We start from the raw sequence: 22,281 nt of genomic DNA, 5'->3' as shown, positions 1-22,281 counted from the left end.
GCTTTACAATATATATATATATATATATATATATATATATATATATATATATATATATATATATATATATATATATATATATATATATATATATATATGTGCATATAAATTAGATTACCAGTGGAGTAAAGTAACAAATTACAAATACTCAAATTACTCTAATTGAGCAGTTTTTCTCAGGAATTATAATTTGCTCTTTTGAAAGTGTGTACTTTTCCTTTCTCTTGAGAACATTTTAAGTGCTGTTATCAGTACTTTTCCACACTATTTTCCTTCAACCTGCAGTCACTATTTAGTTTTTTCTTGATTGGCTAAAGTATAAAAATCAGTTCTGCGATTTCTGTCCAATCAAATCCCACATAGCAAGTAATTCAAATACTGAACAACCTCAAGACATGAGTACTTTATAAGTAAAACTTTTTATAGACTGCATGTCACTGATGTGAAAATGAAGGATGTCTACTGTATGACTGAAATCACCAAACAGCCTTAAACAACCATTAAATGGAACGAATGAAGAATGGAAGGAAGGGCCGAATGATGGAAGGACTGGACAAGGAATGGAAGAGCAAATGAAAGGAAGGAAGGACCGAAGTAATGAAGGAAGGATCAAATGAATGAATGAAGGATTTAAGTAAGGACTGAACAAGCTAAGGAAGGAATAATGAATGAATAAACAAAGGAACTAATGAAGGAAGGAACAAATATATGAACGAATGAAGGAAGGAACAAATGAATGAAGGAACGAACAAATAAAGGACAGAACGAACAATCAATAGAAGGAATGAACGAATATAGGAAGGTCACTAAATGCACAACAGAAATGTTACTATTACACATCCCTGCACAAACTGCATGTAAACGCATCAACTTTTCTGTGTAATACCAACTACTCACTACTCGAGAACTTTTAGAACGGCTACTTTTTACTCATACTTTGAGTAATATTTACAACAAATACTTTTACTCTTCTAGCACTACATTTTTGGGCAAGTAATGGTGCTTTTTTTCTACTTGAGAATGATTTTTCAGTACACTTTCCACCACTGTAGATTAGTCGGTACTGTAGTCAAATTTGAAGCTAATCTAACAAAATAACTTAACAGTTCAAAATTAGTACACTTAAATTTATATGTTAGGGAAAAATATTCAAGAGGAAAAAAAAATAATAAAAATTTGTTGAAATTTTGTAGTTTGTAATTTATTTATCCAATATTTTGCACGGTTTAATTGCATTATTTTTCAATTTCTAAAGATGTTTGGCGACTAAAATATTATTTTAATAAATCTGTTTTGTTGAAATGCACCAAAATATATGACCTATATTCAATGTGAAATGGATAAAAATATTCATTTTCAAAATGGGGTGTACTCATTTATGCTGAGCATTTTATATACATAATTTTTTAAACGTATATGAAAGTCATATATTTGCTAAAACAAATATTGTATTATTTTTATGAACCTTTTTTTTTTTTTTTGCAAATAAACTTTTCAAATGTGCAATTAAAAAACATGAAAATGAATGATAAAATTAATTATCCAACTTCTGATACATTCATTTCTAAAGTTTAACACAGAAAAAGTTCCAGCTTTCCCAGACTGCAGGAAAGACAATACAGCAGAACACACCTTAATGTACATCTGTCAATCATTTCAATTCTGCTGTGTATTAAAGCGTTAAGAGATCTGGGCCCAGCTGGGCTGAGCTCACTAACGGGCCGATATCATATTTCATTCACCAGGAGCCACCTGGAGCTCCCAGCCCAACCTGTCCAGGTGCAGGTCCATTAGTGAGCTTGTGTGAACGCTTGTTTGGAAAGTCCGGTAGTTTTGGAGGTGAAGGCTGGTTCCCTTGAGACGCGCTTGCAAAATGAGGAATAGCGTACCAATGTCAAAGTCTGACAGCCACTTACCCACACACCCACAGATTCAGGATTTGAAAATCTATTTATTATGAAAAACACACTCTCAAAAAAACATGTTGTGAATTACATGACACTGGCACATTTTTTGTGAAGGTACTGCAAATGCACACACATACACGCACACCTGACTTTAATAGTCACTTCTCTTTTTTTATAACAAACTTGACACAAATCCCATTAAAATACAATACTTCCTGTTTCACACACTCAGCCATCCTGTATTTTCTCTTCTCCGGAGTGAAAATGGTCTGTTTATGGCTTATTAATGATGCATGTATTGTGGAGTTTATTAAACAAGACAACACAAGTATCAGTGGTTAAGAAATATATACATTTTTCCCAACAAAACGCCATTTTTTGACAGGTAGGGCTTCTGATACAAACAGCAGACGGCATGATCTCCCAATAAAGATGCACGTTCACATATATTGGCATATGCTGACAGACATTCACACATGGTTTCTCTCTGTGCTAAGAGGAAAGGCGGCTGGGAAGACGAGAAAGAGGAAGCTGAGGTTCTCTGTGTGTTCGGGTGGCTGTATGTGCAGAAGCACGTGTAGCAGAGTCCATTACTGGGGCTTTATGTGCATTTGGCTGTGCATGACTGGCATCTGTAGTGTCTTTTTTTAAAACAGGCGCTTCTCATAGCTGAAAAGACAAAGCATGGGGTCAATTAAAATCAAATGTTCAACAAAACATACATTTCAAAAGACTAAAGTTGATAAGATGTTTTTAATGTTTTAGAAAATAACAACAGTAATATTAATAAAACAAAAATAACTATTTTCTTCTCCTCAGTGTCAGTATAGGGTGCACATTCATGAGAGTGCTGTGCTATTTATGCATGTTGGAGTGCTGAGGTATTATCTCGGATGTGCCTGTGCTTTGTTTTAGACAGAGGAAGTCACACATGGGCATCACAGGGTATACATCAGGGCACAGTACACGAACACGTACCTTATACAGACACTGAGGAAAATAAACAGTTGAATAAAGTTGTTCATTTCGTTTTTTGTGCACATAAGTATTCATGTAGCTTCATTGTATTCCGGTTGAATCACTAAAGACATCTGGTCTGTTTTTATGATGATTTTTTGTACTTTTCTGGATGAGTCAGGACCACTGTTGTCTTCATTTGCTTTCCGAAGATGAATGAATGTCTCAGGGTGGAATGAGAATGTTTTTGGGTGAACTAACCCTTTAATTTATTATTTCTGATCTAAAAAATGTTACAATTAATGAAATATAACTGAATATTTGACGTTTTGTGAAGTGAATAGCACTTGAGCACCATAAGATAAAAATAGTTAGACTTAAGTCTTTATCCCGGTAAATATTTTATTCATTTTTTTCTTACTGATCTCAAACTGGAGCCACACAATATGAACAATAAATTGAGACAATGCTTTCATTCATTCATTCATTCATTTTCTTGTCCGCTTAGTCCCTTTATTAATCCGGGGTCGCCACAACAGAATTAACTTATCCAGCAAGTTTTTACGCAGCAGATGCCCTTCCAGCCACAACCCATCTCTGGGAAACATCCACACACACATTAACACACTACGGACAATTTAGCCTACCCAATTCACCTGTACCGCATGTCTTTGGACTGTGGGGGAAACCGGAGCACCCGGAGGAAACCCACGCAAAGGCAGGGAGAACATGCAAACTCCACACAGAAACGCCAACTGAACCGAGTTTTAGACAATGCTTTATTTACATTAAATTAAGTAAATTGATTGTGTTAATTCAGTTGAAGTTTATTTGTATAGTGTTTTTTTTTTTTTTACAATAATGTTTCAAAGCAGCGGTACAAATGGTGCCTATTACTTTACAATAAAAATCAAAAACAATTAAGGTGCGAGTAGCATATACATAGTTAATCTGCTGTTATAAAATATGATGTACTTTTTTTCAAAAGGTGATATTTACATTGTATATCCATTTATTTTTTTGTACAGTGATCCCTCGCTATAACGCGGTTCCCTTTTCGTGGTCTTGCAGTGTCACAGATTTTGTTCATGTAATTTAACATGTTCTTTGTCCTGATTGGCTGTAGACCATTGTTAATCAACCTCCTCCATGCCGTGTCTCCTGCACAGTACAGAACTCATTCAGCTCGCCAAATTTACATAAATCTTCGATCGCTAGCAGTGTGACGCTAGCAGGTTTTCTCTCCACAATATATACAGAATATACAGAAAGTTGAACTTTTGGACTTGCTAAATGAAGGTAGAAGTTGCGCGGCTATAGGGTGCCTTTACGGAATAAATAAATGAAGATGAAATGGTTTTGAGACACTTTGAAAGTGTTTAAACAAGAGAAAAAAGTGTGAAAATGTTAATGCCTATGTGAGAAGTGTATAATGTGTGTTGTGAGGGGTTTTACAGCCTCCAAACATCTATAATAATTATTAAAAAAAACAAAGCTGACTACTTCGTGGATTTCACCTATTGTGTTTTTATTAGAACGTAATCCCACTAATAAGGAGGGACCACTGTATACTGAAGCAGTAACCGAACAAAACGTATGCTATAAATAGTTGACTATACACATAGCCTAAGACAGATTATCCAATTACCTTAAATACTATAGGAATACTATACAATATTGTGCAAAAGGGGTATGTGGTACAGACCAGACCCAAAAAATAAATCTAATATGACAAATGCAATTGCATCTGACATGTAAGTGGACAGACAGTTTCGTTAAGCGTACAATATAATGCAAATTCAGATCTCTGATATAAGTCACTTTTAAAAGTAATCAACTCCTGCAGTGTCAATGTGGCCTAAGTGTATGAATGAATTACCTGTGTAGGCTGTGCACTCCACCCTCCATCTGAGCCGACATTGTCCTCTTTTCAAACCTCAGTTCACCAGAATACATCATTGCTCTGATATTGATAGATAGAGAAAACAAGGAAAATTTATAAATTCTCTCACCACATTCAAACACTGAAAACATATGGGTTTTTGGCTGTATTCAGCAATGCATTATTGGGTTAAAAGTGAGATGTTCAATTTCTGTTCCACTCATAGCATCAAACAAACCTGCAAAAATGTTTGACTGAAAACCACTATACTTTTCAGTTTTGTTTGGTGTCACCAGAGCGCCAGAAATGACACACCGCACCTTTAAATGCATGTGACTGCATGTAAACGAGTAAGTAGTGCATCTGCATGTACCTCAGCTGCGTAAGGCTCTTTGCACCGATGTCTTGGCAGGAATGCTGAATGCCAACCAAAAGATATGGAACAAACTTATGGATGGAGCCTTTATCCTGAACTGCTCCTGAAACCCCCTGTGCGACTTTAATCTTATCGCTCTCACTGAAAGAAAAAGAGAGGAGACAGAAGGGATGAGAATAAACACAATTTACATTTGACAAAGACAGATGTTTGTCATTGAACTACAGCTATATAAATACATCCAAGTTTCATTATCATCATGCATTAATCTATATGAGCAGCTGTGAAACTATAGTTAGCATGTAGTAAAGCTGTTATAAAACAACATGGGAACTAGTTAAGGAGTAACCTGTAGCAGGAACTGCCAAATGCAATAGTGCTCGCTTATTGCAAAAAGGTAATGTGTGGCACCTGAAGTATCTTGTCTGTGAGCCCAGGTTTTTATCCATGGCATCCAGTGAGCCCATCCCTCTGTATTTCTTCAGACGGATGCCATCCGAAAAGAAATATTCACCAGGAGCTTCAGAAGTGGCAGCAAGCAATGACCCCATCATTACTAAGAAACAGAAAATACAAGCATGATAGATTTTAATTTTATTTAATACATAAAAATATTCATACATTAAGTACAATAAATTAATATATGATTATGATGATTATTATTATTATGCAGTTTTGTAACTAAAATATATTATTTAATTAGTAACAGAAGCTAAAAAGCTGGCCTAAAAATGTAAATGCAGCTTTAATTATTTCCATACATTATAATATGTCGTGTTTAATATTTCTTTCCTGAACCAAAAATAATGATAATCGTACATTTGGCACCAGCAACATGTTTTCAGAATAAGTATTGTTTTTGTTACTGTGGATGTGGGAACCTTATTTCAGCCATATTATAAATTTTTTGATTATACAAAACATTAAAGTAGACAATTCACTCGGATTTAAGCTTTTGTATATTTTTTTGAGACCAGTGTTGCCAGATATAACAGACTTTTTCCAGCCCAAAAGCTGTCTAAAACCCTCCCAAAAGCACAAAAAAGCCCAAAATATTAAATAAACATTTGATTTAAGTTTAAATGATTTAAATTGAAATTAACATAATTACTTTAACTATATTTAGTTTAACCATACAGCCAACCAACCAACACTAGCAGTCACAGAACCACAACATAAACGGATCACATCAACAACACCGCCCTCCTCTAACCAACACACTGCACTTACTGTTGTGTAGATTACACTACCTATTAGAGTAAGTTTTACTTTCAAAATGGGGTATAAATTCATCCCATTTTGGCGTTTTAATTTTTTTTTTAATAATTGGGTGCTGCTTGTCAATCAGACAACAATTTTATGTTTGTTCTTGCTGTCAACTGCGTAAAAAATATCAATAAAAGTTTAATGATGAACCGCTGTGAGTTTAACTTTAGGTGTTGCGTGATGCGCATGTATGCGAGAGGAGTCGGATTTGTTCAGGGAGTCAGATTTTGACAACTTTCCTTCACCTCCTCTTGCGGGTGGGCCCAAACAGTTTGCGCTATGCACTGGTCACTACTAACTGAATGGAGTAGGAGCACAGTTATGTTTTGTTAAATAAGTTGCATATAAAATTTACGTTTCAACACTGCCCAAATTTTGTCAACCCGCCAATGCTATTTTTTCCCCGCACAGTCAAATTCAAAACCGCCCAATCTGGCAACACTGTTTGAGATCTATATATCACACTATAACAATAGTATACTGTATAATATTACTGAAATAACCCATACTATTTTTAATCAACAATAATATCTGGTTACACTATATTTTATTCTTGTTACTGTGTAATTACACATTTTATTACTTGCGTGATATTAATTACAAACATGCATGTACTATAGGGTTATAGTTATTGCAATAGTAATTATACATAATTTCATATCATATCATAAAAAGAGCACTCAGAAAAAGTGTCAATCCATAATTCTATTAAAGAGAGAGCCATGTCTTTTTAAGAATCTACTGCAGGGATTGTAAAGTGAATTTACATCTGAGCCCCATCTCACCTGTAGATGCTCCGAGGGCCAGTGCTTTAGCAATATGTCCGACTGTCTGAATTCCCCCATCTGCGATGACAGGTACACCAAACCGCCGAGCATATTCTGATACCTTATACACTGCCGTTGCCTGTGGCCTCCCGCACGCCAGCACTATGAGAACAACCAGAAAGAGAGACTTGGTAACAAATTTCCATAATCAGCACATTACATTTGCCCATTCTACAAATATTAAGAGCATAGATGAGAACAATCATATGCATAAATGAATGACTCTCTTCTAACTGCTGCTCATACAGTCAGGCATCCACAGTCTCACACTTACACACACATACAGACATGTGGACACCAGGGTTGTAAATTAACAGAGGCTCAAGGCAGAAATGCCAGCAAAATTAATAAAAATGGCAAAACATTAACCCATGCATTAATTAACCATTACGGCTGTCAGATAACTGCTGTTAGATATGCTAATATTCAATAATACAATATTTTGTGATGATATATTATAATAGTGGAGACTTCAGAATACACCAAATATTTATTTATTTACAGATTTAGATTGCCTTTGAGAATATTCAGATGGCTGTATTAAAAATGGTCGTTCATGACAAAACCAAATGCTTGAAAATGTAATATTAGGTGACTATTTTGGAAACAAATAATATTTCAAGTTAATCTGGCCTATGACATGGACAAGCTATTAATTGAAAATCCTGACCATTAATAGGTCTAATGTTTGTTAAGTATAATAAAGCTCCATTTGTAAACAGTAGCTAATTAAACTAAACTTATAAAAACATTTGTTAATCTTAGGTGATTTTAATTTATAGGTTAATGTTTAATAACTCATTAAAATAAAAAGTCAGCAGTATTAAATAAGTATTAAAATTCTGTTTTCTAAACTAAAGTTAATATTCTAAGTGTAAAAAATATAGAAATCTATATAGAAATATAAAACATTTCTCAATGTTTACTGAATGTATTAACGAACATTACTACTTAGACCTTACTGCAATCGTTAAATTGCATTGTTCTCTATGATTCATTGTAAATACATTCAAACATTTTTTCACAATGACTATTTATGTTCGATGTAAGTATATATATTACCAATAATGTCATTATCATAATAATGCAGAATATTGCGATAATAACTTACATTTTTTTATGTGATAATAGCCTGAAAACTTGTTATTGCCATAAACCTGGTCAGGATTGAAATAAAAGTAAAAGTAAAAGCAAAAAGTATCAATTCTAATAGCCAGTCATATATATTTTATCTTAATTGTCTTGTTATATAACGTATACTTCACATACAATTTTATACAGTTTGTTGTTTTAGATAATAATTAAAAGTAAAAATCAATCCAAGGCACTCGAAAAATGTGTAAGCCTTTATTCACATGGCTAATACTAGGCTTTTTAATATTTTTTCCACATTTTAAGTGCCTTGTACTGATTTTTGCTGTCTATTCTGATCAATCCCTTACCCAAAGAGCACCGACACATTATTTAATCTACCCGAGCACTTTTTGTTTGATTTTGAATAGTTAAAAGTATTTAGATAATAGATGTGTTTGACATCAAATATAACACTGATGTGATTAATACGGTAATTAAAAATAATGCTCAAATAATAGTAAAAAAAACATCAAGCAATCAATCTCAGGAGCAAACATTGGTTCTTACACAAAAAGTCATTTTCTGACCCTGGTGGACACATGAATGGCTATCAGTGTTTTCTTTACTCATGCAGCCATGTGACTAAAGTCAGATAATCAATCAGTGAATGTTTTAGAGACAGCGTTACGTTAATTTATAATGGGCTTAAACCAATGAATGAACAGAAATCTGAATCAAACATCTTCTTTGAACTTGAGTTCAAAGACAAAATGTTATTTTAAATGAAAAATGAGAATTTAGAAAAAAGTGGGCATTTAGCTGTTTCTATCAGTAGTAAAATGAAAATGGGGTGTCAGTCACCAACGCCTCAGCAAGCCTTGACAAACAAGAACATCTGAGAAAATGAAAAACACACAAAAAAGGGAATCTATATCTTTTGCTCCACTTCTGTCTATATGTGTGACCTCTTCCACAAGTAATAATTGATTGACCAGCAGTGGTGAGCAAATGCAAAGACACAACAACAAAAGCTCAAACTATCTATTCCAATATCAATTCACTAAGAAGGGTCCAAAAGACTCTAAATGCAAAGGCTACAGTTTTGAAACTTCTGATTAACACAAACTATTTCATTATATTAACTAGCATTACATTAAAGGAAGCTGCATATGAGAAGCATGCTCTCCTAGCACCATCATCATGATCATCGTGAACTGATTATCTTCCTATTTTTAGAGACGTTATGAGAACAGACATTGAAATGACAAGTCAGCTTTTGACCCCCTTTTTTTCATCTGTCACAACATCTACACTCCGTATACGGTGCAAAACAAGTGTGACTGAAATTCACACAATCTATACTGAATGCAAAGAGCTTTGTTGCAGGGCTGATGACTGTGAAACCCTCAGCTATTTGTGCTTTGGCGCACATGAAAAGCACTTGTTAACAGCAGCTCTACATATTTTTTTTAGACATTTAACTAAATTCACCCCAAAATTTATATTTACAATATGTAGGTGATTTTCTTTTCAGACAGTCTACGTTTTTTTTAGGCAAAATAAAGATCCTCATTCGTAAAAAGTCAACATCTACCTACTTTGAAAGTCAATTCCACATCTCAAAGAAATACTAAATAAATGTCTATGATGATGCATTGAGGTCTTATGAAGTGAAATGATTAGTCTGATGTTAACTACCAGTCAAAAGTTTGGGGTCATTTTTTTTTCTTCTGTTCTTAAAGATGAAATTAAAAAAATGTAAAAAAAAAAAAAAAAAAAATTCAATTACTAAATATTTATTAAAATTTTAAATAACTGCCTTATTGTATGTGGTTTGAAATAAAATAATTACTCAAGTCAATATTGCTTTTAATTACCATTAACAATAATAATAATAATAATAATCATGATAATAATAATTAATATTAGTGTGGTTTTAGAAGGATCATGTGACTAAAGACTGGAGTAATGCTGAAATTTTATCTTTAAAACCACTGGAGTAAATGATTAAAAGAAATTATAAACTACTTTTGAACATTAACTTTATAGTTCAGTAAAATTTCACAATTTTACAATTTATACTGTATTTTGGATTAAATAAATGCAGCCTTGGTGAGAAGGAGAAGCTTATTTTAAAACTTTTTAAAATCCTATTGACCCCAAGCTTTAGACCGGTAGTGTATATTTCTGGGTGAACTGTCTCTTTAAGTCATACTTCTAGCATTTACACAAGGCATATAAAAAAGTGACTTACAGAAACAAACAATTCATTCTCAGAGCTAATATCCATGCCAATGATTTAATCAGCGGATATAAAATTATTTGCAATCCAATATAAAGTTCAAGTTGAAATGTAAAAATTACCAAATGCTAATTATGATTCATTTTTAACTGCATATGAGCAATTCCATGCAAATGTCAACTTTGCTATGAAAGAAATGACATTTTAACCAAAATAGCTAAACTTTTTCTAAGTTTGTGTAGCTCTGTATTGTTGCATTCTGCAAAAAAAAACTAAAAAATGTCTCTGTCAATGTTTTCAAATAATGATATTTGATTTACCAAAGTCACACAAGTGCCAATTTCACATATGTCACATCCATAATGAAGCCTTTTCCTCATAAATGCAAAAAAGTTAAATATAATATCAATCTTTCTTGTTCTATAGTGAGCCACTCTTATTTTGATTCATTAATTCATTAATTCATTATTTATTTTGGGTTGTGCAGTTTTTACAGAATTTCTACATATATATGTCATATACTGTAAACTCGCAAACCTTTTCGTCACATCATTATTTTCCACATTTATAATATAAAAAAAGTGTTAACAGACAAGTTAAATTTAAGATTTTAAGACATTAAGACCATAATAAATAACATTTTTCATTTAATAAATGAAAGACTCATAAAGGGCTAAAAGCTAAGGAACTTTTCAAATGGCACAGATGGGAACGATTTTTATTTCCCCTGTCAAAAAAAAAATATATATATATATAATTTAATACATTTTATAATACAATGATAAATTAATAAAAAAAATATTGCTAAATATTTTAATAGTGTGTAAAAACAAGCAAGCTCTACTTGTATATCCATACACTTTTTTCCCAACATAAACTTTCTTTAAAAAAAAATTCAGGAACAAATGTTTCAAAAGTTATAAAAACTATGCACAACAATCTGTCCAGGTGGTGTCCTCGGCAGTAAATTCATGGAGTACTTAAAAACAAATGTTACTGTAAGCAAAACAATTAAACGGTTATGATAAATAGTTAAAAATGACCTTTTTAAATAAAAATGTAAAGTTTTATTGAGATTGGAATTGTTGGTGATTGTATGGGTTTGGCCAGATAGGGTAGCAATACATGAACAAAGGAGAATTAAGACCTGTTTAAAAAGATTTAAGAATTACAACAATATTTCAGTAAATTTAAGACTTTAAGGCCTAAATTTTGATTTGGGGATTTAGGACATTTTAAGACCCTACGGAAACCCTGAAACAGTTGTTTCAATACAATTTTCACATATACTTTGTACGTAAATTTATGTTTTAAGTTTTTACTGCAAATGTCACATCCATAATGCTGTAATTGCTCATATGTGACTTATTTACTTAAAATGTCACTTGGTTTGATATCTTGTAATGCAGTGACAATTCATAAATGCTTTAAGTGTGACTTTTCATGTCAAGATACTTTTTCCAGGCCACTCCATGAGCTAGTTCGCGAATGTTAGTGAGGGATTCTGGGTAACAAAACTGAATAAGAGAATGTGCCAAACGCCATTACTGACAGGTTAGTCAGACAATGACAAGCATCCAAAACCCCAAAAACCAGCAACTACTTCTAATGATGCAGAGCCATTAACCAATCAATGCAGCAGGCTGTGGGTAAAGGGGTCAGGCAGAGTGAGAAAGTGAGCCAATGGGATCTCTCTATGGGATCAGGGGGGAGGGACTTACTGGAGTATCCCGTAACAGTAGTTGGGGTTTTGGGGCTGTGGAGCTTTATACCAGGAGGAATACTGAGAGGTGCTAGAGAGACACAGTTACACAGAGGGAGATTAAGATGGAGAAAACTGAGAGAGCACACGGTAGCTCTGTTCTAAAACCTTCAGGGCCGTTGAGACGTCTACACAGATGGAAGCCTTCTTACATCTAAATAATTGTTGTGAAATCATGAACTGTGATCAATTCTCATCAGAGATTAATTTGGAATCCACCATAAATACTTGACCAGTAACTGAATTCAATTGTTTAATGTTAAGAGCATGCCGCCTTATTGTGTAACTGCACACAAACCAGTGGCAGCTTGAAGGTGTTTTCCAAGGAAAATTTCCAAAAAGCTTATGAGAAGAATTCCCAACAAATTTCATTTTGGCCCAATTATGTCCTAAATGATGTCAAACTGGTTTGTTCTTCATTTTAGCCAAAGTACACTATACTGGTCAAACATTTAGGGTCATTAGGATTTTTAAATGTTTTAAAATCAGCTTATCCTTATTTATAATTTAATGTTATGATTTATTCCAGTGATTTTTATGATGAATTTTCAGAGTTGCATGATCCTTCAGAAATCACTCTAATAATAATAATAATTATTATTATTATTACTGATGGTAATAGTAATAAAATCAATAATGACTGGAGTAATAATTTCATTTGAAACTACATACAAGAGAGCATTTAACATTTTAATAAATATTTAACATTTTTTACATTAACTAAATGCCACCTTTATAAACGGAATAATTTTCTGAAAACACATGAAAAAAAAAAAATCCCTAACTTTTAACCAGAAGTGTATATATGCAGCAAATGCCCTTAAAAAAAGTTTCATAGATGAATTTCAAATATTCCACAAGATAATACATTCAAATTACCCTGAATATTTTATTAAATGATATGAAATAAAATCTGTTTAAGATAATTTTATAAAACAATAAAAACAGTTATAATTTTAATTAAAGTAAACTATAATAAATATTTCTTGTGATGTGTCTTACAAATAACTACACTATTGTTTCAAGTGTGTGGCTAGTAAGACCTTTTAATGTCTAAACAAAACAAAAAAACAAAAATTAAATCAAACACAGCAATATTGTGAAATATGAATACAACTGCAAAATAACTTTTTAATTTTAACATTTAAAAGTTCCTTTAGTAATGTGACAAAAAAAGCTGAGCTTTCAGCAGCCTTTAATTGAGTCTGCAGTGTCTCTGATGATTGGATGATTCAAAAAACGTTTATTTAGAAAATAAATTTCTTGTAATATTACTAATATTCTTGTTGTGAATTGACCAATTTGATGCATCCCTGCTAATTAAAAAACAGTACAAAAATCTGATCACACTGAACATGCTTTTTGCATTGAGGGACGCCCTTTTTGAATGGTTCACTAACAGCGGAGAGTGTTTTGCACGCTGCTTATTCGCCCTGCGCACCTCGAGTTTTAACCACCTGCTGCATCGTGTGTTTTTGCCATTGCATGTTGTTCGCTCACAGTTGAACAAAAACTAAAAATTAGTGGTCGCTGTTTCAAGATATCCAGATCTGTATGACTTCACAAATCTTGAATAATCGCATTGTTATTAAATATTACAATTATAACATATCAACAGCAACACTCGCACACAATACACAGCTGATTCAGTTGTTGCCTAGTGACAAAAAAATAAATAAAATGACATTTAAGTCAACAGAAAAGTCATATCGCTTTTTTAGAGCGGCAAAAGAGCATTTGGTGTAATCGGCCCCTAAGCCTTCCTTTTGAAACTCCTTGCAAGGTTTTGGAACAGAGCTTATAAAAAGAGGACTGACGCAAGTAGCAAAGAAAAATAGTTGTAATGAAGTATGCAAATATGCCACAGAGAGATTGAAAAATGTAGAAAAGAGGATTAAAAGATAAGACTGAAAGAAAAGTGCTCATTACTAAAGAGACAGAGAATGAGACTAATTAAAGAAAATGACACAAACATTAAATAGACAGACAGACAGACAGACAGACAGACAGACACTTATATAGACACAAATTTCCACTGATTCTGGAATAGTACCATATTTCTCCACAGATTCTTAAACCCCACAAAAAAGGCTGTAAGAAATTAAACAGGGCTTTTCAAATTGTATATTAAATAGGCATATTTGGGAAATTACAGATTATTTGGACTGCTCTGATAAATATTAAAAGAACCAAAGCAAGCACTGGCCATCAGGTGCTCTCTCTGGAGGAAGAAGATTAAGGAACACAGCCTGTGACTGGCTGAAGAGCAGGCAGCAGAGCATGTGACTGGTGGACTGACCTTCTTGTGTGATGCAGATGGAGCCGCTGCCCATTCCTACTCTCAGAGCGTCTGCACCGGCATCAATAAGATTCTTTGCCTGAGCCGCAGTCACCACTGAAACAGAGAAAACTCAGTATGTCAAATGTGCGTAAATAGATGTTATGTTAAATAAAGCGTGTTAAATACTAACCATTGCCTCCGATGACCTGTACATTGGGATATTTCTCTTTTATGTACTTGATCATATTAATCTGAAAGATGGAATTGCCTTGGGAAGAGTCCTAAAGTGGGGTGGGAGGAAATAAATAAGTAAATTTAAGCTATGTTTATTCATTGATGTGCACTAATGTCAAAACAGGCCTCACCAGGACGACCACATCTACACCAGCCTGTGCCAACAGGTCAAGTCTGTATTTGTCATCGTTGTGTGTTCCAATGGCAGCACCACAAAGCAGCTGTTTACGAGAATCTTTAGAGGCCAGAGGAAAATCCCTGTTCTTCTTCAGGTCTGTCCGAGCGATGATGGCCACCAGACAACCCTCCTCGTTTACTATAGGAAGCTTACCTGTAGAAATCAAACACTGAGGGTGAGAATTTCACATCGGAATATGTTAGCTGACAATGATCTTGCAGTGTTCTCACTTCCTTAAAGGGATAGTTCATGCAAAAAAATGGAATTTCCACACTGTTCACACATACACTAGTGATTCTAAACTTTCTTTATGTTTTACACGACAAAAGATATACTAAAGGATTTTAGAAAAAAAAGCAGCCATTTACATCCATAGCAGAAAATAAAAAAATATTGTGGAAGTCAATGGCTGTTTTTTTAACAGCAGAAAGTAACTATCCCTTTAATAGATGGTTGCTTATCTTATTTTTGCTTTTAGGAATTGGTTTTCAAAGCGCCAACACAAATTTCTACATGTATCTGAATGTAATGCACACGTTTGAAGAATGATTTTGAGGGAACCTGAAAATGGAGTAATGACTGCTGAAAACTCAGTTTTACCACCACAGGAATAAATTTCATCTAGAAAAACATCACAATAGACTGTTAGTGATAACCGTTGTTTCACAATATTACTGATTTGACCAAATATGTGACCCTGGACCACAAATAGACAATCTTTTTTCTTTTATGTTTATTAAAATGTAAGAAACAATCAGAAATACATCAGAAATAGTCAGTAACGATACAGTAGGGTACTGAAAAGATTAGGGAGAAAAAGAAAAAGGGAAAGACATTTGTACAGTGTTACTTTAAAACAATAGATACAGTGTTAAAAGTAAAAAAATAAAAAATAAACAAAAAAAGAATAATAAAAAAGTTGTGGGGGTGGGAGATGTCTCATACTTATCGTGTATACAATGTGGCTGTTTACTAAATCTATGTTGTATGATTAAAAAAAAAGTTATGCATAATTCTTAGAATTGGGTTCCATCTTGCTTCAAATATATTCATCTGGAGTGTAATGCAATAAGTTATTATTTCCATTTTATAAATTTCTCTAATTGTTTGACTCATAATTTTTAATATTAAGATTTATACATCACCTGAGAGCTGAATGATTAAGCTCTCCATTGACGTATACTTTGTTTGGACAGGAAAATATTTGGTCTGAGGTACAACCAAGTCAAAATTTGAAATCTGATGGTTCAAAGAAATTCTAAATATTAAAAAAAATTAGTTGTTTAAACTGTAGAAAAAAAATGAAAAATAAAAAAAAAATGACAAAAAGTCAACACAACAAATACTTTTATTTCTATTATAAAAATATATATTTATATAATATATATATTTATTATGAAAAATGTAAACAATATTTTGTATTCTTATACTTATTTCAATATGTTAATCATGTTCCAACAAAAAAATAAGTTATACAGTCTACCTTAATATTTTTAGTTAGTTTGATTGATGTAAGTTTACTTGACTAGAAACGTTCATTTGATTCAACTAAAAACTAAAAAAGTTCAGTGGAGCAATGCACATTCCTAATAAACATTTTCAATTTGACATATTTCCAGCAAGAAATTTACAAAATATAATCATGGACTATGATCTTTACTATTATTTTTGGCATTAAAAAAACTAAATCAATAATTTTGACCCACACAAAGTATTTTTGTCTACTGCTAAAAATATATCCGTGCAACATAAGGTCATAAGTTTTGTGGTCCAGGGTGTCACATATACACAGCCTCGTTGGTTATAAGATACACACTGCAACAATTCTGTTTACAGCTATCTATTTAACAGCCTGCCACTGCTGAGAAGTGCTGTTTGAAACACCGCTATATAGGTTTATGAACAGTAGAAAATCATGTGATTTGGTTCAAGGATTAAACTAAAACATTACTCAGCCATGAGCATATGACGAAACGAAGGAAGACGCTGTCATTAATGCTTATAGCCTACCCCACCTTTCTTGCTCCTCTGGAGGATTTCATTGGCCTCTTTCAGTGTCACTCCAGCTGGAGCTACAACCAGATCCTCCCTCTTAGTCATGACCTGAGTCAGAGAAAGATGAATTGAACCCCGTTCAATAAAACCAGCTTAGCTTTTACTCTCTGCATTAAGCCTCACCCACCTCACTGAGGGGCAGGTCGTGCTCTGACTCTTTGAGGAAATCGATATCGCGAGATGAAATGATGCCGACCAGCCGTCCACCCATCTGTCCATTGTCTGTAATCGGGATCCCACAGAATCCATGTCGAGCCTTAGCCTGAAAGACGTCTCTTACCCGCTCATTAGGACTCATCACCACTGGATCTGTGATGAAACCCTGCTCGTATCTCTAGGCAGGACAAATCAATAGTGGAGGGAAAGAGAAAAGGGGAGAGGAGGAGTACAAAAGGAGGATTCACTATTAGGCACTTCTACTTGGGAGTCACTTTGGCACATATCACAGAATGAGGTGTGGATTTCGCATTAAAAAGGACATTGTTGCTACTGTTTAGGGCAGGGGTGAAAAGAAAAACATTAAAAATGAGTAAAGGACAGAAAACTAGTAAACAAACACACAAAGAAAAGCTTCAAAATATAGTGGTCCAAAGAGACTCACTTTAACTTTGCGGACTTCATTAGCCTGGAACTCTGGAGTGCAGTTATGATGAATGAAGCCAATCCCACCGGTAAGCTGTCATAATCACAGTAGCATTTAGAAAAAAAAAAATGGATATCAAAAGTTTGAACTTTATATATGCAGGTTTGAAGTAATTGTTGCAATATTTATCTACTGGTGGTATTCATCTATATTATATTCATCTATTTATGACAGACCTGAACCAGTCCAGGTAAAGCAGAAAGAAAGGGGAAAAAAAATTTGAGGTATCCTTTTTATTTTGTTAATACTGCACAGCTTTAAAGCTTTCATAAAACACCCATGTGCCTAAACTTCTTATTGAAATGGGTTTAGAATGAATATCAAAGTCTGTACTGATTTTTTTTTCAAATAGTCAAAAGCATAATTGGCTATTAGTTAGGGATTTAGGGATCACAACCCACAGTTCGAAAGGCACGTTACCTGTGGATTAATAACTTTTTTGAACTTTACGTTAATCCCACATTTATACAAATTGCTGAGAGATCTCCTCTGGTGTCGTTTAAATCACGTGTATGAAAGCATTTTGGCTTCCCTGTTAAATATAATGACGACAGAAAAAGATGTGGTGGGATCTACATGCTTTCTTAGGTTAATAATTATAAGTGTTTTCTGTCGCTGTTTGTATAGTCTGCATTAATGCATTCGGTGTAAAGCTGCACAATTAAACATTAAAGATCATGATCTCAATTCAAACCTGCACAACATGAATGATAAATGATGGTGATTTGCATATGTTTATTTATCCTTTGAAGCGCTGCATTCAAATCTTCATTTGATTGAGAGGGATTCAGTTTTTACACTTTTTCAGTTAGTTACAAACAATTTAATAACACAGAAGTACTGGGAGAGAAGTACTGGGAGAACAGTTTATAGTTCAGATATAAACACTGATGTTTATGGTAAAAAAACACTGTTTATTGGAACTTGATGCTGGTGAATGTTGCAGCAATTATGTTGTGTTACCAATAGGTGGCGACAAATAACCATCAAAATTAAGTCACTGAATAGGTTTTCAGAAATAATCTACCTATAATGATACATGAAGCATTTATGGGTGAATTGTTGAATCATTCATTCATTCATTCATTCATTTTCTTTTCGGCTCAGTCCCTTTATTAATTTGGGGTCGCCACAGAGGAATGAACCGCCAACTTATCCAGCATATGCCCTTCCAGCCGCAAAATTGGGAAAAATTGTTGAATCATTAATTGAAAATTAATAAGATATGTTGAACAAAATGTTAGATTTCTATATTCAGCATTATCAGCAACAGTAGCAAAGTGTATTTTTCGTATTGAATATTTTCCTTTTTTTAACTGGTTCTTTCTTGATTTGTATTTGTATTAAAATGACAGGTTCTAAGTTCTGTTTGTTGAAACCAATGGTTTTGCAGTAAAATTTTTGTAGAAAGGGGAAAGCAAATGACATTTGTGATACGAACAATGGTTCGATCCATGACTCAAAAACCACCGTGTGATCCAAACTGTGAAAATGAAAAATTCATGAAAATTGACATGAAATTCTCATTTCTGAAAGAATTTTATTTTAAAAATGTAAAAGACCTGTTTTGTATGTTTATGCAAGATAAAATGTTTTTATTTTTTTCCCAATTATTTAAATTTGACTGACCTACATCTGAGGTATAAATGTTTGGAAATGAACTACTCAGGTTGTTTTGTAATGGTATGTGACACTAAGAGCACTTTACATGTCAGTCATTGTCTTACCGCCATAGCAATGGCCATGCCAGACTCTGTGACTGTATCCATAGGCGACGAGATCAGTGGGGTTTTCATTGTGATTTGTTTGGTCAGGGCTGATGTCAGGTCCTACGAATGAAAGCATTAACAAAGCATTAATCAAACTGTTACTCACTAGTTGCTGCTTTTTTAAACAAGTCATTATTAAATAACTCACTAAACTCAAGAATTCAGAATGGTTTAAAACTGATTATCAAACTGTATTGTAAATACTTCAACGCGTATGTAAAGCAAATCAGAGTACTGTTCATTTTTATGCGAGTAGCTGATGATTTTTTCAGTCTCTCAGAGCAGCTCAGTTTGTAACAAATGATAGCAACACAAATGTATTTCTGCACCTGCTGTAAGTTCTAGTCTCTTATAAGATTTAAAAAAGGCAAAAATGTTTCCATGTCCAAGAATCATTTTGATTGATTGCATATTTTCTCAAGGTAAACTGTTTTTCCATCCAATGATTTTACTTACCACCTGGTCAGCTGTGAAGTCAATGTACCCAGGTAGAATCAGGAAATCACTGAAAGAAAAAATAAATGTGTGAAAACATGAGTTATTCATCATTTAAACTGGCTGCAAGCTATTTCAAAGCACATGCATATCACTACTAGAGGGATTTATAACTCAAAAGTTGTCATAAGTGGGAATTCACACTTGTCACTTTGACAACTCTGGATTTGACACCAGTTCTGCTCAATCAGAAACCTCTGGAAGAGGCTCTCTGCCAATAGCATGAATTTGGGGGCGGGACCAACTGTTTGACAGACCAATGGCAGAGATTTTGGGAAATGTCATTAATTACTCATTAACTTTACGATCACATTACCTTTACAAAATGCAAGTTTATGTCTGCAAATTTCAGCTATCGCTATTCCACATTGTTTCATTGAGCTGCTAATTTGAAAAAAGACTTACTGACAGCTCTCTTATCTCGTACATTGACACACACACAAACACCACTCTGAAGATGTTCCAGAGACTCTCTTATCTTGTCAAATATTACGCGGTTCACAAGTGCGTCAAACAGCGCCTTGTTTTAGTGATAAACCCGGCCCGAGTACATCTATAACCTTGTGTTCAATATAAACAGAGTCTCTTCGCCTACAGCTCTTCTAGTGGGACCGGTAAACAGAAAGACGCTTCTGGAAAAGCGTGCACCTGCCGCGGATAGACTTCCACTCGCTTTACATACATGTAGAAAACAAAAACAAAATACTCCACAAAGCTCAGACTATTTATAGCACATTTAGTAGGCCGGGGTTGCGGGAGACAGAGATTAGTCCTGGTCCAAGAGAAGCGAGAGGGGCTGTCAGTGGTACAAGAATAGACTGTGGCGACCCTTCTTGTCTTAACTTGGCATAAAGGCATGGCAGCAGATGATGTCACTGCTGCTGAGTCAATACAAGATGTCCTTCCGACCCGACTTAACCTTGGTCAATTCGTATGGCAAAGTTGGCACTACGTTGAATTAATTAGTGAAACCGAAATGCGTAATGGATGAAAGACATTGTGCGGTCACCCATATAGTAACCATGCTGGACGCCAAACCAGATAAATGCGGAACAACAACGACACCTACATGCAGTTCGGTACATATTAGTTCAGTTCGGCAACATCTGCAGTGCTGACCGGCATTATAAACAGAATAAATTAGTATTATTGCACAAGAAGATGTCAAGGTTCTTTACTTGTAGGTAAGGCCGTCTCCAGAGTTGAAAAGCTGCTGTCCTGTTAGTCCGTCGTCGGGCACGTAACCTGTTTGACCGCTGATTAAATAGTCCGCCATAGTGAATATAAAGTCCAAATTGTCACTGAATCAGTGTTTTCAGGACAGTGTGTGCGCACAGCCCGGTAAGCGCTGTTCTCCGAGCTTCAGTCTTCACTGCGCTTAATGACAGTAAACACCGCAAAAACGGTCAAGTTTCTGTTTAGAGTCAGGTGTTTATCTGGTTTGAGTCAAATAATCCCTGGTGCGCTCTTGTTTTCGGGACCGATACTAGTCCGTGATGTCCACAAGCACCACACGTGTGTGTCTAATGAACCGTCTGCTCTTCCGCAGATATAAATAAGGTGTCCTCCAACGTCACTTCCGGGCTGTGGATGAGGCGGTACTTATTCTTCTAAAAGTTTATTTTAATATCTCTGTATATTCGAGGCTGAGGGTCATTATCTTTTCACCCGGGGGCTGCAGATGTCGGGTGGGCTGGTTGTATTCTCTGCAGCGAGCGTGCTCTCGTTATCTCGCGCGCACATGTGTGCGGCACGTGGGGAATTTCTCCGATTTAATTTTATCTCGCGCGCTCTGCTGTTTACTTTATTTGGCTTGTAGGAACTGACCATAGACTGACCTGTATATGCAGGCTCGGGAGCGCGCGCGCAGAGTTTTAAAAGTAAAAGTATGTTTTCAGAGTTCTTAAGGCTCCTATAAATGAAACCAAATAATAATAATAATTCAACACCATTTGAGTATATCTATTGTCTATTTCAGGTCAGAATAGTTACGTTATAACATAAATACAAAAAACATACATGATTGCAAGTATACTTATGAAATTCATTTTCAAAATCACAAACATTACCATTGTAGCATTTTTACTTTATTATAGAGGGTTTTGTTGTATAGATTGCATATTGTTTATATAAAAAAACATCTTCATCTTCCTAATCACTTATATTGCCCACATCTGAGATATTTCCATCTGTTAAATGCTCAAGAACTTCAAGATCTGTATATTCTACATATGAAATTGTTACAGTGATGAATTAGTAGATCAGTATAGTCTTTTTATATAAAAAGTTCAATCAGCGTTACTGGATATTTAATTTCAGTAACAGATCTGGAA

At 34.3% G+C, this 22,281-nt stretch overlaps 1 protein-coding gene across 8 annotated transcripts; it reads right to left on the bottom strand.

Moving 5' to 3' along the window:
• Positions 1-1,931: 1,931 nt before the first annotated feature.
• Positions 1,932-21,473, bottom strand: impdh2 (IMP (inosine 5'-monophosphate) dehydrogenase 2). 8 transcript variants are annotated; one of them, XM_087262773.1, is made up of 16 exons: positions 20,354-21,473; positions 19,910-19,958; positions 19,412-19,513; positions 17,643-17,717; positions 17,169-17,375; positions 17,002-17,089; positions 15,548-15,607; positions 14,940-15,139; positions 14,765-14,855; positions 14,593-14,688; positions 12,253-12,324; positions 7,174-7,317; positions 5,534-5,678; positions 5,120-5,263; positions 4,744-4,827; positions 1,932-2,576 (listed from the first exon to the last, which is right to left on the bottom strand). In XM_087262773.1, the coding sequence occupies exons 3-16, from the start codon at positions 19,478-19,480 to the stop codon at positions 2,555-2,557; spliced, it is 1,497 nt and encodes a 498-aa protein (XP_087118899.1). In that variant the 5' UTR covers positions 19,481-19,513; positions 19,910-19,958; positions 20,354-21,473; the 3' UTR covers positions 1,932-2,554.
• Between the last annotated feature and the right edge of the window lie 808 nt (positions 21,474-22,281).

This window comes from Danio rerio, chromosome 8 (genome assembly GCF_052040795.2).
Source record: "Danio rerio strain M-AB ecotype USA chromosome 8, GRCz13ab, whole genome shotgun sequence".
NCBI lineage: Eukaryota > Metazoa > Chordata > Actinopteri > Cypriniformes > Danionidae > Danio > Danio rerio.
The sequence above is the reverse complement of the archived record's forward strand: the minus strand, read 5'-3'. Positions and strand labels throughout refer to the sequence as shown.